We start from the raw sequence: 16,009 nt of genomic DNA on the forward strand, positions 1-16,009 counted from the left end.
TTCCTCTCATACCAGTAAACATATCATTACACAATGTGATGAGTGCCATAAAATAAAATAAAGGCTGCCTGCAAGAAAATGGGGCTATTTTTTTCTTCCTTCCACTTGCTCTTCTAGCCCACACCGCACAAAGCCTTTTCTAAATGGTTCCCATTTCATCCCTTTCTTAGCTGGCCGGAGAGAGAACATTCTCTCATCTCTAAGGTTGGAGTGCAGGAAGGCAGAGTTCCACCTGCATCCTTCGCCCTGGCCTGGTCTCCCTGAACAAACCGTGCCTGAAGGGTTTTATCTAATAATGGCCCTGATGCTTACACAGTCTAGACTGTCAGCTTCCCGAGGGAAGGCTGCTGAGAGCTGGCTCTGCAGACTGGGGGCGTCTCCCGAGTGTGCAGTGTGACACGGGCTTTTTGATCTTGGCCCTCTCTCCACATCGTGTGCGCCGGACTCGAGTGTGGAGCTTCACCAGAAAACTCGGTGGTCCAGACCCCTACACACTCCCAACACACACACACACACACTCGCACGCACGTTCTGAGCACTTGTAGGGTCCGCCCTGAGACAAGCCCACAGGTCGCGAACCTTTCAGCTCCCTCCGGGCGGCCCAGGGCTGAGACCACCCCCCACCTCCCCTTCGCTCTCCCGCGCGCTCGACCCAGCCCAGGCGGCTCCCTTGGGCGGGGCGGGGCCGGCGGCGGGAGGCACCTCCCCGGGGGCGGGCCGGGGGCCGGGCGGGGGGGTGGTGCTGGCGGGGCTGGGGGCGGGGCGGGGCGGGGCGGGCGGGCGGCGCGGGGGTGTCCCTCCCTCCCTCGCTCTCCCCGGTAAAGTCTCGCGGTGCTGCCGGGCTCAGCCCCGTCTCCTCCTCTTGCTCCCTCGGCCGGTCGGCGGTGACTGTGCACCGACGTCGGCGCGGGCTGCACCGCCGCGTCCGCCCGCCCGCCAGCATGGCCACCACCGCCACCTGCACCCGCTTCACCGACGACTACCAGCTCTTCGAGGAGCTCGGCAAGTACGGCTCGCCCGCCGCCCGCCGGGGCCCCCCCACCCTGCCCCAGCCGCCCGGGCGCTATGCGGCTCCTCGCCCCGCCCCCCGGCCCTGCACCAGCCGCTGCAGCGCCCCCTCGGCCCGCCCCACCCCCAGCCTTTCCCGCCAGCCGCCTCCGGGGGCCCCGTCGCCCCCAGCTCCCTGCCCCGCAGCGCCCTCCGAGCCCTGCAGCAGCTGCCCGGGCTGCTGCACCCCGCGCTGCCGCCGGGACTGCAGCCCTTGGAGCGCTCCTGGGCGCCCCCAGCCCCGCCCCTCCTGCAGCCTTAAGGCGCCCCCCATCCCGACCCCACCTGCTCGCTGCCCCCTTCCCACTCAGTTCAGGAGCTCATTCAGCATCCCGTCCTATGTCCCACGCGCCTGGCACTCAGGACCCTCCCCGGCCCTGCAGCTCCAACCCCGCTGCGGTGCCCGGGTGTGGGGGGATGTTTGGTACCCGGCCCCGCCCCCGGCTAGTGCAGCTTCCAGGAACCCAGCCCCACTGCTGGGCAGTGCTGCAGCACCCCCGTCCCCTCCCCCCATCCCTGCAGCGGTCCCGAGAGTCGCGCGCCGCAGCCGCAGCATCCCCTTCCCCTCTGCACTGAGCAGGCCGCTGCAGCAGCCCCAGCCCCCCCACCCCCACCCGCGGCGGCGAGCCCGGCCACTGCAGCCCCCGCCCTGCCCGCCCCACTAGATGTTTCCAGAGCTGGAGTGTAGAAGCTCCCGTGGGGGACTGGGCGGGGGGGGGGCGCAGACGTAGAGGGAAATATCATGGGGAAGGGGAGCTGTTGATGTCTGAGACCCACAACTGGATCCTCTCTTTCCCTGCTGTCAGTTGAGCCAGGATGCAGTGGGATGAAGCCGGGTGAGGGGGATTTGAGCCTCACTTTCCCCACCTTCCCCCATGGTTGAGGGAGATTTCTCTCTCAGAGGATTATACCCTCTTTCTAATCTCTCCTCCTACCCACAACTATTCCTGCTGAGAAGAGGGCAGGGTCTCTTGCCTTCTCCGGGTCCTCTAGGCCGGGACTGCAGGGCTGTCTGTGAGATGCAGCAGGTGTGTGTTTTAAGCATCTGCCACCAGCTTGATGCACAGCCTGAGGTTAGGGCTGTTGCTTCGCCCAGAACTAGATGTGGGTGTGGGAGTAGGGTGGTCCTCCACCCACATCTGTTGAGTGTCCTGCAGAGGCCACATCCTTCTGCCCCATGTTGGATGGTGATGGGTACTACGCTGGTGTGTGTGTGTGATTTTGACTAAAGATCTAGTGCTGGGAGCATCACTGTCCTCAGACCTGAAGTGTGTTTGCTCCGTTTCCCAGTTCTTTCCCCCTTCTCCCTCCAGGGGTGCTTTCTCTGTGGTCCGCAGGTGTGTGAAGAAAACCTCCACGCAGGAGTATGCAGCAAAAATCATCAATACCAAGAAATTATCTGCCCGGGGTGAGTATTCCCCATCTTGGTCTCTCCCAAGGGTGCCTCCAAGGGCTATGGATTCTTCTGAAGATGCTCCAGGAGTTGGGGATTGTTCGTTTTAGCACTTGGAGAAGCGTTGGAATTTCAGGGTGGGTGGACTTTGAAACCAGGCAAGGAATTGTATGGGGAACAGGTAGAAAAGAATGAAGATGTAAGCGTTGTAGGTTGCTGCTGGGAGGAGTAGTCTGTGAAGGCTCAAAGGAGTTTGGTTTTTATGGAGGTGGAGGATATGGGGAGTGGTGGGTGGCTAGCTCTTCATTTGGGTCATTTGGAGTCTGTGTTTGGGGCAGTGGTAACCACTCCAGGGCTGTCCGAATCCCTGTACCCCAGTGGGGACTTAAGATGAAAATGCAGTAAGTGAACAGCTCTGACAAATCCAGCCTCCCCCTGCCCAGCAGGCGGCAGAACAGACTCCCAAGGGAAGGAAATCTGTAAACATCAGGGGAGGCTGCTACTGTCGAGGGCTTCTCAGGAACAAATCCTGCCAGATGAACTTGATTGCTTTTTTGATCAAATTACAAAGTTGGTGGTGCAGCAACAGCAGATGCAGTCTGTCCTGGGTGGAGGCTGATGCCTCATGGTCTGGAAATCTCAATGGCCTGGTTGGAGTGGAAGCAGCTTGGCCTCGGGATCTGAGAACTGTGAAGGCCCAGGCCTGAGGGCCTAACTTGTGAGATCCTTCCAAGTACCTGAGGCCAGGAGGGTCAGGCCCTGTCTCTCACACCTGAACCTACACTCCCTGCACCTTGTATTGGGTGCTTGCCAAACTCACCTCATCTGATAGGTATAGACCCAACAATGTGTGAAGTGCTCTGTGAACAGGTGTGGTGACTGTGGAGGTATGTAGATGGGTCAGGTCATCGAGAGCTGCAGGGTGTAGCACCAAGACAAAGGTTATGAGACTTACAGAAAGGAATTAAGACTAGGCAATAGGATGCGATAAATATATTAGGAGCCAGGACAGATGCCCTGGAGAAGATGTGGGCCATGGCCAGTAATGACCTGGGCGTCTCTGGGGTAAGAGATGTAGTAGATGTCCCTAAGCATTGGAGAAGCTATAAAATGACAGTGGGCTTCTATCATGTCAGTTATTCTGGGACCTGTTTAGCAGGGCTGTGTCTGCCTCCTGGCTGGGAGGGCCTCTCTCCATCCTCACAAGCAGGGATTGTCTTGCTGTCTCCCTCCCAGCCCCTGTCTCTTGCTGTTCCTCTACATTGGCTATTAAGTTGACTTATTTGTTTGTTTTCTTTCTCTCTGGGTACCTTGAGTTGGAGGCGATGGTTGCCATAGAGATATGTGGGCAGTCAGATGCCCTCCTTCCATGGGGAGGCGGGACAGTGTGGTGGGCTGGACTCTTTGGCAGACATCCTCTGGCCAAGGATGCAGGGCGCAGGCAGGGATGACGGTTTGAGAATGGATACCTCCCCGTGCCCACACAGCATAGCCCTGGTGCATCAGAAATGGGGCTGGTGTCTGGTGTCTCCAGTTAATGATGCAGTGCTTTGCTTTCCTCATCGCACCACTGTCCTCTGACCCAGGGATGAGGGAGGGAGGGAGAGAGAGAGACAGCTGGGAGCTGAACTCTGGGATGAGGATAGCTGGTGTGGTGACTTTGTGGAGCTGCCTGCCTTGGGCCATCATTTTCTACTCCTTCCCTACCCATCTGAACTTCCCTAACCGATGTGATCATGTCCCTTTCCAGTCCTCACCTTTTTTCAACCGTGTCCCATCTTTCCCAGCTGATATCTTTCTTTCCCTGCCCAAGTGGGATGAGGTTTCATTTCTCTTTGATTTTTTTTTCTCCCCAAGAAGATTCTTGTGTAAGATCATATGCGTTAGGCAGCAGCTCCCCCTCTCTCGAGATGGTTATGCCAAAACTGGGGCTCTGCTGCGTGGCCTGTGTGCCAGGTTAACTCTGGGACAGAGGTCTGGTCCTGGTTGATAGGCACAGATGCCAACAAGAGAGTTCAGGAATATGTAAGTGCCCGTACTGTTTGGAGGTTGAGAGTGGGAGGGTGTTGTCTTGGAGATGGAGGGAGCCAGCCAGGGGCTGTGCTGTAGGTGTGGACGTGGGGGGTGTGAGCTCCTGGGGAGGGTTGGGCCAGTGCCCACTAGGCTGGTGCCCATGGGGTTAGGGAGTGAAGGCCGTGGCTTCCCTGAAGCCTCTCAGTTTACGCTGTATATTTTATAAAGGTGCAGCGGCTGGGGCTGGGTTTCACTCGTCGCTGTCTGTCTGTCTGGGGCTCCACAGGTGTTGGATTTCTGTGTCTGGGAATGTGGTGGGCCCACCAGGGTCATCCATGAGGGTCTGAAGGAGCTTGCTGTGTTTGCTGAGTCTCTCTGCCTGTTATCTTTCTTGTTTGTGATCCTCTGTGCTGCCGAGTGAAAAAGAGCGTATCAGGCTGGTTCTCCTTGGCATCCATGGTAAGGTGGCCCAGGAGGCATGGGGAGAGATCACCTGGTCTTCTGGGGGGTCAGCTCTGGATGGGAATCCTTCTTTTGCTCTGTTGTTTCTTGTCATGGTGGCCTTGGGGGCCCATGGTGGTGGCTGTGCGACAAGACCAGGGATCCCATGGGCATGAGTTCACGTGGCTGAGCCTTGAGCGCTGTTGTTGTCTGCGGGCCTGTCTACGTAGAGTCACTTGAAGTCACATAACGTCACTCCATTTGCTTTGGAACAGCAGTAGGTGTAGAGTTGGGGCTCTTAAGGGAGCCGGTGGTTCCAAGCTTAGCTCTCAGCTAGGCTGCAGGAGGCATTTAAAATAGGCTTGGATGCAGAGCTAGTGGGCCAGGTGATGGCAATGATAAGTCGTTATTTTAAGATTTAAGAGCACCCCCTCCCCCAGAAGCCTGAGCCCTTATGTCTTTTTTTATTTTTAAATCTTCATATTCTCTTCTTATCTTTATTCATATGCATATAGATTTTCACCTCATGGAGCATAACATTTTATATCCCACTCTCTTGCTTATATCCAAAGCATTTCCCATATTGCTACAGTTGAAGGGCAAATGGTCCTTTCTTTTCTCTACATAGTTCAGGATTTATCTTTGGAGCAGTTCACGTCATAAGAAACTTCTCTATTTGGACCATTTATCTGAATTCCAATTGCTTTCACTATGATGGGATACTTAGCCTTACTAAGAGGTGCTGTTGGTAACAATATTATGAAATCTGTTACAGCACTTGCTTTGCTTATTTATTTATTTAATCGGTATACCCCATGTGAAGAAATTTCTGTTGAAGCTAAATGCAAGCAAAAGCTTTCCCCTTCCCCAGGACCTGGGAGGGTAACGGTAAGGAACCATATCTGTTTCTTTCACTTTGGTGTGGGCGGGGCCGGATACATATTGATACAGCAAAGTGCCTGATACATATTGAGCCTCCTGTACTTGTTGAGTGAATGGACTGTGTAACCAGCCTGGTTGCCTTTTGGCTTTGGCGCTCAGGAAACTCATAGCCAAGTTGCTGGATCCCTTGTACCCTGGTGCTGGCTTGGGTTCCCCCTTTCTCATCCATGGAGCCAGGCTGTAGGCCTGACACAGCTGTAGGGGAGGACAGATGAGGTTAAAGACCTGTGCTTGGAGAATAAAGCAGGTGGGAGATATAGGAAGACAGTGCAGCTTATCATCTTCCTTCCGTGTCATAAACAGCCTTATAGGGCAATGTTGGGACTTCCTCTAAGCAGCAATTTTCAATTTTAGTGTTCAAGAGGATCACCTTGAAGACTGGTTAAAAATGCACATTCCTGGGCTCTATCCACAGAGATTCTGCTTCAGGAGGTCTAGGGTGTAGCCTCAGAATCTGCATTTTTAACAAGTGCCTTAGTGAATTTCATGCAGGTAGACCCTGAGCCACACTTTTAAGAAATGCTGTCTAAAATCAGCGACAGCTGTGACAGTTGCTGTTGCCATGATCTCTGAGATTTCCCAGACACACCTTAGCCCAGCCTTCTCCAGGTGGTGTCTTGGCCGGTATGTGGCCATCTGTGTACATGGGCTGTTCTGTGATTAGAGGCCTGCTTCTGAGCCCCCAGATTGGGGTGTCAGTTCGTGTCCAAGACTGTGGCAAGCTGAGTGGCTGGAGTTGTCGCATGTTGGCCACCAGAAGGGCAAAGACTGTCCCTTTCTGGGTCCAGCTGGCCCTGAGGAGTGAAATAGGATCCCCCTCGGTGGTGCCAGCTAAAAGTCTCCACCCCCTTAGTGTTGGCCTGAGTAGCCCCCATGACATTTGTGTCCCCTGTGGTATCTCCAAGTGAGACTTTCCTGTTAAGGATGAAGAGAGAGGAGGGTGATACAGCAATGAGGGAGGGGCAGAAGAAAGAGAAATCTATGCAGCACGGGAATGCTGGGACTCTGGGACTTTAGGAAGCATTTAAGAAGATTAGATATTAGATCCAAAACCGTGCTTTCCTCCTGAGGATAAAACAGACCAATTTCTGTTGACAGAGAAATGGGCAACTTGTTTATAAGTGAAGGAGCTCCTCTGACCCTTCTCCCTGGGTAGATGAGGAAGCAGCCTGGAGGCCCCTTCTGTGTGCTAAGGGCCAGTTTCATCACACAGTCATGCTTTGAGCTGTGTGACTTAGCTCGCACAACACTGGCCTGCCTCCCTGCCCTCCCGCCCCTTCCCAGAGTGACTTGGGGTGCTGGCATCATAGGGTGGAGATGGAGGTTGGAAGGTGGCCCCATCCAAGGTGGCAGTAGGGGAAGCCCTGCTGCTTGCTTCTTCCTGCTGCTTGCTCTGGTCCCTTGTTAGGAGCTGTGCTCCAAGCTTTGAGGCTGTGCTGAAACCCTAGAGGTGAGTGGCTGACCCCATTCTCTGCTGAGGCTGGGGAGCAGCAGGGAAGGGGAGGAGTGGGTGTGACAGGCTTCTGCCCCATCTCTGTGCTCGCTGCTCTCTGGACAGCCTTGGCGGGCTGACATGGGCCTGATCCCATGGGTGCCAAAAGCGTGGTGACAGGAAGAAATGGGCACTTTGCACCTTCTGAGTGCCTCTCGGCAGAGGCCCTTTGTCTTCTGCCCCTGGCCAGCCAGATCTGTCCCACAGCCAGTGGGGAAACCAAGACACAAAAGATTGGTTTGTTTTGAGATGTAGGCATGCCAGTGATTTTGCCAGTGCTCAGATCCCAGCATCCTTAAGCAGTATGGACTTCACTTACCCTTTGACTCTTCCCTTTAAAACACATATTCTGGATATTTAGTTCCTGTGATAAATCCTGATATATCACCCCCGTACCTCTCCATCTAGGCCCAGAGCTCTAAGCCCAGTGGAGCAAATCCCTCCTTTCGGCTGGCTAGGTCTTGCTGTCATCTGTAACCACCTCTGTGGGTAGAGACCGCTCTATGATGGGGATATTTCCAGCCACTTCCCCCCAACACCACCTATACTTCCTGGGCTCTATCAGCAGCAGCAGCTTCCCATCTGCTCCCCTCTTTTCTCCTCCCTCTCTTTCCCCTCCCCCTGCTTGCTGCTGCCCTGGGAGGAGCTATTTTTAGGGGCTGCTTCCTGGGATGTTTTACTTGGGGCTGGTTACCATGAAGGAAATGTCACCAAAACAGTGGGCAAAGGCTGCAGGCACCCAGAGCCCTGCCAGGGGCATGGAGAACTCGGCAGCTGACCCTGTTCTGGCCCTTGAGAGTGTCCAGAGGCAGAGCTTTGCCTTCTTGGGGCTTGCTAGTGACCCCATGGGGATTTTCCCTGTCCAAGCTGGCTTGGGAGACTTTCACTATGGGGCACTTCTCGGTGCCTCCCTCCTTTTCCTCCTCAGTTAAAGCTTCTCTTGTCTTAAGATTCAGAGACCAAAGTAGGGCTCAGGTCTTTGTGTCACCCAGTTAAAACTGCTCAAGTTAGGACTGAAGAGAAGGGGGGACACCAGGTTAAAGGACAGAGCCCCGGGGGTTCACGTGGGCACATTTCAGGCTCCGTCTCACTGTATTCACAGCCCTCAGCTAGTTCCCGGGTGTATGGGTGTGAAGGAATTAGAAGCTGTGGCCCCTGCTCTTACATGATACACGGACTTTGCTGTTAACTGGGGACTTTGCACCTTTAGAGTGAGATTCACAGAGGAATGGATGTGGCATCACAATGTCAGGGTAAGGTCAGTGAGACTGTGGCTTGGGATGCCCACTAGTCAGTGCCCAAGGCCAGGGACTGTTTATAAGCAGCTGCGGAATGTGGATTATGACACCAAATCCCTATGCTGCCCTTGTTTATACTCCTCGGAGCGATATCTACGGGGGGCCTGGAGGGGGGCACTTGGAAGAGCAACAAGAGGAGAGACCCACATTGAGCATCTGAACTCGATAGGCTCTGGGAAGCTTTTCCTAACCCATGTTGGGGCCACAGGCACAGAACTTTGAAATACCCTTTGAAAAGTCAAGGGTGTCATTGAGGTTGGAACCTGGGGAGAGTCCCCATAGCCAGAGCAGGGCTCTGTGTCCTTTCCCACTTACAGTGGGTTGTATGTTTAGGTGGCAGTAGGATCTTAGTTGAAGCTGGTGCTGGCATTCATGGTTTTAGAGAAATGTCACTAAATCAGCCAGCGTGTCTCTGCAGGGCTGTGGAGAATCTGGACGACCCTCCCTGGGCCCCGATCCTGTTGGGGAAGGAAAGTGAATTTGGAGTGGGCATCTCCCCTGGGGTCCTAAGGGAGAGGTGTTTCTAGGGCTCTGCCCCACCTTTGCCACGCACCGTCTCCTCACTGTCTGCTTCCTCTTTTCTGCATCTGGTCACTCCTTGCTGCCCTTCTTGTCAAGGGTATTCGGCCTTTGTGGTGCCCTGAACCAAGTCTTGAAGCGCTTGGGCAGAAAGCGGGAGACGTGAGGCCTCCAGGGATCCTTGTGTCCCAGGGCCTGGCTCTGCCCTGGGTGGGCTATTAGGAAAGCCTGAAGCGGGATCTTGATAACGGCCGCTTCTGCTTTCTGCGCCTGTTGCCACCTCTGCTCTTGAGGGGAAATCCTTGCAGAGGGCTATGGTTGGAGCTGGGCTGAAGGCCGGCAGGGGTGGGTCTCTCCATGGCAGTAGCTCACAGGCAGGCAGGAAGTGGCCCTGTGCAAAAGCGGGAAGTGGCCGTTGTCAAACAGGAAGGGGGGGCTGGGCCGTGTGAGGGGGTGGGGATGAGCCCAGTTGAAAGGTGGGTGGGAAGAGGGTCAGCCTTGGAAGGTCTGGGCTGTTCCCTAGGAACGGCAAACTCAGTGGTCACTGGAAGGAGGGGGCGTCTCAAGGGAGAAGGCTGCCTTTGTGACAAGAGCACTGGCTGATGTTTAATCACCTTGGGATGCCAAGCCAGGACTGGACCTACCACTGTGGACCAGGCCAGTTCAGCGGCCTTACCCCTTTTGGGGCTGGGGATGCGAGTTTACAGGACAGACCTTGCATCTGGAAAAGATGCTCTGCAAACCTTACTTGTTCCTCAAACACCACTGCTGCTGGGGTGGAGCCCTTTGCTTTTTCCCAGACATGGAGCAGCCCTGGAGGGGACAACAGGACCGGAAGTGAGGGGGGAAAGGGACAAGAGACGACAGCTGGAGAGGTGGGGTGCTGGCTGGCTGTGCGAGGAGTAAGGAGTCAGGGAGAGCGTGGTAAGCAGAAACCATACGGCTCATTGAGCAGAGCTTCGGGATGGCAGGGCGCCACAGCCAGCAAGGCTGAGGCCGAGGAAGACCAGGGATCCCACGGGCAGCAGCATTTCCTGGGCTGTCCTCTGTCTGATGAGCCCCTGTTGTTAACCTTCCCCTGTCGGCTCTAGACACAGGTGGGCCACCCCCAAACAGGAGGCTGTGATGGAGCCAGGTCGGAGGGCTCAGTTGCTGTGCTGTGGACCCCATGACTGCCCAGGCTGAGGGAGAGTGGGCCTGACTCTCGTGTCTCTGGTGATGGCCATGGGCACAAGCCCAGCCTGGGAGGTCTCGTCTGTCTTATCACTGGGCCTTTGGAAAGGAGGCTCTCCCTGTGTGCCAGGCACTGTGCTGAGCGTTTACCCAAATACATCATTTAATCCATGAATATCGCTGCCTCCATTTTAGAAGTGAGGAAACTTTTTCCCAAGCTGTGTGCCTGGCTCACTCTCTCACCTCACCTCCTTCGGGTTCTAATCAAACATCACCTCCTTGCTGAGGTGTTCCCTGACCACCTATTTTAAGTGTCCACTCTCCCACTTCCCTGCTTTATTTTTCTCCATCGCACTTACCACGACATGTAACATACCATCCAGTTGTTCCTGTCTGTCCCTTCCCCTCAGCTCCTCCAGGATATCAGCTTGATGAGGGTGGGGATTGTTATCTCTTTTGTTCACTGCCATATCCCCAGCCTCTGGAGCAGTGCCTGTCACATAGTAGGCCTCAGTAAATATTTTCTGAGTGAATGAATGAGGCTCAGATGGGTTTAATAACTCACCCAACATGGCGGCCCTGAGACTCAGTCTGGGGCTCTCTGACTCCAAAGCTGATGTGTTAATGGCCAGACTCCATGACTAAGGATCAGAGCAAGGACCCGAGGTTCAGAGGAGACACAGGCCTTGGGCAGAACATGGGGCTCAGCTCCTTGGAGTTAGGGTTGAACTAAGTGACTATCTAGGACCCTCTGGACCCTGGGCAGCTCCTTCAAGGAGCTGGAAGTGTGACTCTGTGTCTCTTCCCTTCTTACTCTGAGTCACTGATAATACGGGTGCCAGAGCACCCGTATTTTTAGTGCTGTTGCTGTTGTGGAACTGTAACTATTAGCCAGTAAGAGTCTTAAGGGAGGAGATAAACATTAATCTTCTGGGCCTTCTCCTCAGCTGCCACCTCCGCATCGCAAGATACTGTTCTCCCGCACTTGCCCGGGCAGCCAAGCCCGAGAGTTGTGGGTTGGAGGGTGTGAGGTGAGTGGTCAGAGAGAGGGCTGGTAGGTCTTCAGCTTTAGGGTGACTAGCTTGGTACTGCCATCCCACGTCCAGGGATGGAAGGAAGGTGGGGTTGCCCTGACATCCTCTGGCCAGATCTGGAAGATCTGGAAGAAGCAAGGCCCCCTGCAGGGGGGGAAGGGGGACTAGGCAGGGCTAGTGTTGCTTCCTCAACTGCCTACCTTCTGAAGGTCCCTGGCCCTGAGGGATCCCAGGCAATGTGGGGTTACCTGGAGTTCTCCTGGCTGCATCCTGGTCAGTGGTCATACTGAACTCGAGGATGGGAAGGAAGGCCTGACCCAGATCTTTGGACAGCTGGGATGGATTAGCTGGGCGGCAGGAACTAATCTCTGCCTGTCCCCATGTCCTTCTTCCACAAAGCAGAGCTGTCCCTAGAGGGAAAGTTTAGGACAAAGCTGAGGGTGGTTGGTGAAACAGTAAATGTGAATTCCTTCTCATCTATAATCCGTACATTATCTCAGGCAGGCCTGGGCTTGAAATCACAGTTCTATCCCTTTCCTGCTGTAGGATCTCAGGCAAGTTACTTAACTTCTCTGGGCCTGTTTTATCATCTGTGAAATGGGATAATCAATGCACCTGCCTGGTAAGATGGTTGTGAGGGTCATGGGAGGCTTTACAGAGGCTCTTTGCTATTTAGGTAGAGGTGGATGGGCAGAAGCCCCTACCAAGGGAGGTGGGAATTGCTTGGCAGCAATGGATGGGAAGGTACCTGCCTGGACCTGGGGAAGTTGAGGTGAACTGGACTATGCCCCCCAAAGCCTGGAGTCTTTACTTAATACTCTCACTTTTCTTTATCTTGTCATCACATCATAGCAATGAGAAAGAGGGCTCTAGACTCGGACCACCTGTATCCACTGCCTGTCTGTGGGACCTTGGCCAGGTTACTTGAACCTTTTAAGCCTCAGTTTCCTCCTTTACAATGTAGTGGAACTAATCAGATCCTCCACTTCACGGGGTTTCTGTGAGGATGAAATAAGAGAATCCGTGCCTCTGCCTGGCCTATAGTAAATGCTTCGTAAATAATAGTTTTTACTACTACTGTCAATGTTATTGACAAACCGTTATTAAGCCTCTGATATGGAAGGAACTCTAGGAAGCATCACGCAGAGAGGTCCCACCCTTTGAAAAGCTTGTGACCGAAAGATTTAATGTGTGATTTAATGTGTGATGTGAGAATTATAAGATGTGCTGTGGGAGATGGGGGTGGGTCATGGGGAGAGAAGTCACAGACTACCGTGAGGAACAGGGAAGACTCTGTGAAGCAGGTGACTTTGGCAGGATTTCAGCAAGTAGAGCTGGGGGGTAGGGTGGGCAGGGCTTCTAGGCCACCTTGCTTTGAGTAGTAGCAGCCTCTCTTTCTACTTCCTGGAGCTCTGCCTTCCCGGGGAAGGAACTGACCAAACACAGCTTGCTTAGATTGGTGGGCTCTTGGATTCTGGTCATTTCACCAAAGCAGAGTAACCCCAGAGCCTGAGTGCCAAGAGGTCAGAGCTCCCAGCAGTGGACAGCCAAGAGGATCCTGGGGAGAAGCAGGATTTCTGCAAAACAGGCATCATAATACTACCAACCTCATAGCATTGTTATGAGACTAAATTAAAATATGTATCTGCCTGGTGTAGAAGTAAGCTCTCAATAAATGTTAGCTAGTATTATTATTATTTTCAAATCATCGCCATCTTCATTGTCAGCATCGTTATGTTGCAGGGTTGCCATGAAGACTGTATTAGAGAATGTATGCAGCACTCCTAGCACAATATCTGGTCTTGTAGTAGGTGTTCAATAAAACTTAGCCATTATTATTAGTATTTCCAACAAGGAAGAGATTCTGGACACACTGGCCCAGTGAAATCCCTGCTGTGGTGGAAAGAGCACTACAGTTTTCGTTAAAGACCTGGCTTCATATCCTGGATCTGCCACTCACTAACTTGGGAAGCTTTCCTAAGACACTTCATCAGGAAAAGGTTGTCATTAATACCTGTCTCCAGAATTGCCGTGACGTGATGTATTAATTCAGCAAATTGTAAAAAGGGCATAGTTGGTGCCTAAGAATTGAAAGCATATGAATAGCCAGGCGGCCACAAATAGAGTGGGTGTTTGATGGCTTTTGTTTTCTCTCTTCTGCTCTTAGATCACCAGAAACTAGAACGTGAGGCCCGGATATGCCGACTTTTGAAGCATCCAAACATTGGTAAGTGCCCTTACATAGGGCGTTTCTTGGGCATTTTGTGGAAGTTGGAGAGAACAGAAATCCACTGTTTCTGTGTAGGGAACCACTTCTGTCCCTGGGCCTTTGCCTGGTGTCTTTTTTTGCCCAAGCAGGATAGCAGCCATGTATTGCTCAGAATTCTGGGGTGTTCTAGTTCAGAGACCTGAGTGTCTCCATCCCTGTGGTGCCATCTCAGGGCTGGGAGTGAGGTATCAGAATATGTTTCAGACTCGCTTTCTTCCCCTCTCCTTCCGTCTTTGGGCTGAGGTCCAGGTCCTCAGCGTTTGAGGCTCTGGGCTAGTAGCCTGCCAGCATCCCTCACCAGGGGCCTTCCATGGCCGTCATAAAAGGGTCCGGATTTTGTTTCTGGACTTGAAAAAGTTTTGTTCCTGTTGCGGTGTCGTGCACACTCTGGGGGTTTCCATGGTGCTCCCGTTTGTATTCCCCGGAGCCGGGAAAGCAAGCTGCCCACCCGCCTGGCTTCTCTGGAGATGGGATGGCAGGAGCCACTTGGATGGTGAAGGAGAAAAATAAGAGGATTTCTCCCTGCTCCCACCCTGACATGGGGGACAGGAGCACATTGTTGGTTGTTGTAAAGCCGAGGAGGTTTGCCTGCCACAACCCACTCCGGCTCCGTTTTACATTGTTCAGCTGAAGTCGTCTTTGCCAAAAACGCTGGCCCCAATTCGGTGCTTCTTGCAGAGGGAGCAGAAACTGGGCTGGCTGCAGTGTCTGAGCAGAAGCCCCGGGCTTGACTTGAGGCAGAGCAGGGAGCATCTCCTAGGTTTTCCCTGAAAGCTGTGATCATCACAAAGGACAACACGTTTTCCGCGCTCCTCAGGCACGGCCTCAATATCGGGGCTCCCACAGTGCCCTGGAGGCCTCCCACTCCGCTGGGTTGGCAGCTGGGGCTGTAAGGCGACTTGCCGAAGCTCGGTGCTTCCTCCAGAGCTCCTCAGCCTCCGGCTTCCCAGATCTCGGGCTGGAATGCTCACCGGGAGCTCTTAACATAGGAGAGTGAGGTCGTACTCCAGCCCAAGGGGAGAGGAGCTGTGAGGTAACCAGAACTGCAACCATGCAGGGCTTTATAGATGGCAATCAGCAGCTTGGATTACACCCGAAGCAGATTGGCATAGCTGGTGCTCAGCTCTGCCTGGTGCAGTCTTCCACGGAGCCAGCACTTCTCAGCCCACAAGTCCTGGGTTTGGAACTACCGGAGCTCTCTGAAGTTAGACCCTCACCTGCAAACAGAACGGTGGGGACCAAAGTGTTGCCTTAGGTAGAAGAGAAATGATGAGAGGAGCAGCTAAAACAGCAGGCACAAACTCAGGCGTGTTTTGTTTGGCCGGCTCAGTGGTTTAAAAATATTTTTATTGTTTGCCAGTATTTTAAAACGAGATTTCACACTTTGAAAAAAATTCTGTTTCCCAATCTTTCAAATCAGAAGGTTTGGCTCTGCTGAGCCCACATCCAGTATGTGGCCGGAATCAGCTGGGGCTGGGCAGTGGCTGCCCCTTCAGCCCGCTGGCCACTGTTTTTGCTGTTATCTCACATTTGTACTGCCTACCTGGTCCCTGTAGGCTTTGTGAGCTTGTGACCTCTGTCCTAGCAGTTCCAGAGCAGGAGGAAAAAAGAACGTGGGTAACTAAAGCCATCCATGAGCACAGAAGCATTTTGGTGTTCCAATCCCGGGTCTCAGGGTCTGCGGACGGCAACTTCCTTTCCTTATGTCCCAGGTGACCAACTCGTAGAGCAATGATGAATTGTCCTCCTGGAGGGAGGAGAACGAGGGGTGGGGTAGATGATGCAGGAGGCAGAACCATGTCTGCGTTACCTGCGACATGGGCATGGTTGACCACAGCAGGGTTAGGGTAGGATGAAGACAGTCGAGAAATCAACCGGCAAGTACAAAACTGGGATTCTAGCTGAATAATGCCCGAGCCTTCTTTTTATGTTTTCTTTTAAATTAGATATATACTTTTTGACCTTTTAGACTTTACTTGGTTTGGTAGCCCACCCCCCCCCGCCGGCTTTTTGTTCTTTTTAACCACCTGCCTCCAGCTCAGAATTAAGGCAGATGGAGTGACCATGTACCCCAGCCATCTGCTCTGTTCGGGAGGGAGCAGGACCCAGGGAAGGCCAGGCAAGGCACACTCCCTTTGTCAGCGTCTGATCTCCTAGAACTGTGCTTCCGTTTCACGACTGCTCCCAGATCCTGGGCGTGTTGGTCTGAGGCCCTATTTTGGGGTCAAGAGCAGGGGGAGGGAAGGGTGAGTCAGGACCGTGTCCTGGCAGAGCGGGCTAGCCAGGCTATCTGGCGTCCAGTGGGAACCAGGACTCCTGGAGATGTGGGGGAGCTGCAGGTCCAGGAGGCGGGGTTGCCATGGAGCCTGACCTGGCTTGTGGCAGAAG

General features: G+C 53.8%; 1 protein-coding gene across 18 annotated transcripts in view; it reads left to right on the forward strand.

Annotated features, from left to right (window-relative positions):
- The first annotated feature begins 783 nt into the window (after positions 1-783).
- The window catches only part of CAMK2G (calcium/calmodulin dependent protein kinase II gamma), a 54,377-nt gene continuing 39,151 nt past the window's right edge, over positions 784-16,009 (forward strand). For 6 of the 18 annotated variants that reach the window (XM_030862661.3, XM_030862636.2, XM_030862639.2 and 3 more), the window contains exons 1-3: positions 785-1,006; positions 2,361-2,455; positions 13,520-13,579. In XM_030862661.3, the coding sequence (XP_030718521.1) occupies positions 942-1,006; positions 2,361-2,455; positions 13,520-13,579 (220 nt within the window). In that variant the 5' untranslated portion in view covers positions 785-941. Of the gene's footprint in view, positions 1,007-1,797; positions 2,076-2,360; positions 2,456-13,519; positions 13,580-16,009 lie in introns of those variants that run through there. The other 12 variants (XM_060286629.1, XM_060286628.2, XM_030862642.2 and 9 more) reach the window with 5 other exon arrangements.

Source organism: Globicephala melas, chromosome 16 (assembly GCF_963455315.2).
Source record: "Globicephala melas chromosome 16, mGloMel1.2, whole genome shotgun sequence".
Lineage (NCBI taxonomy): Eukaryota > Metazoa > Chordata > Mammalia > Artiodactyla > Delphinidae > Globicephala > Globicephala melas.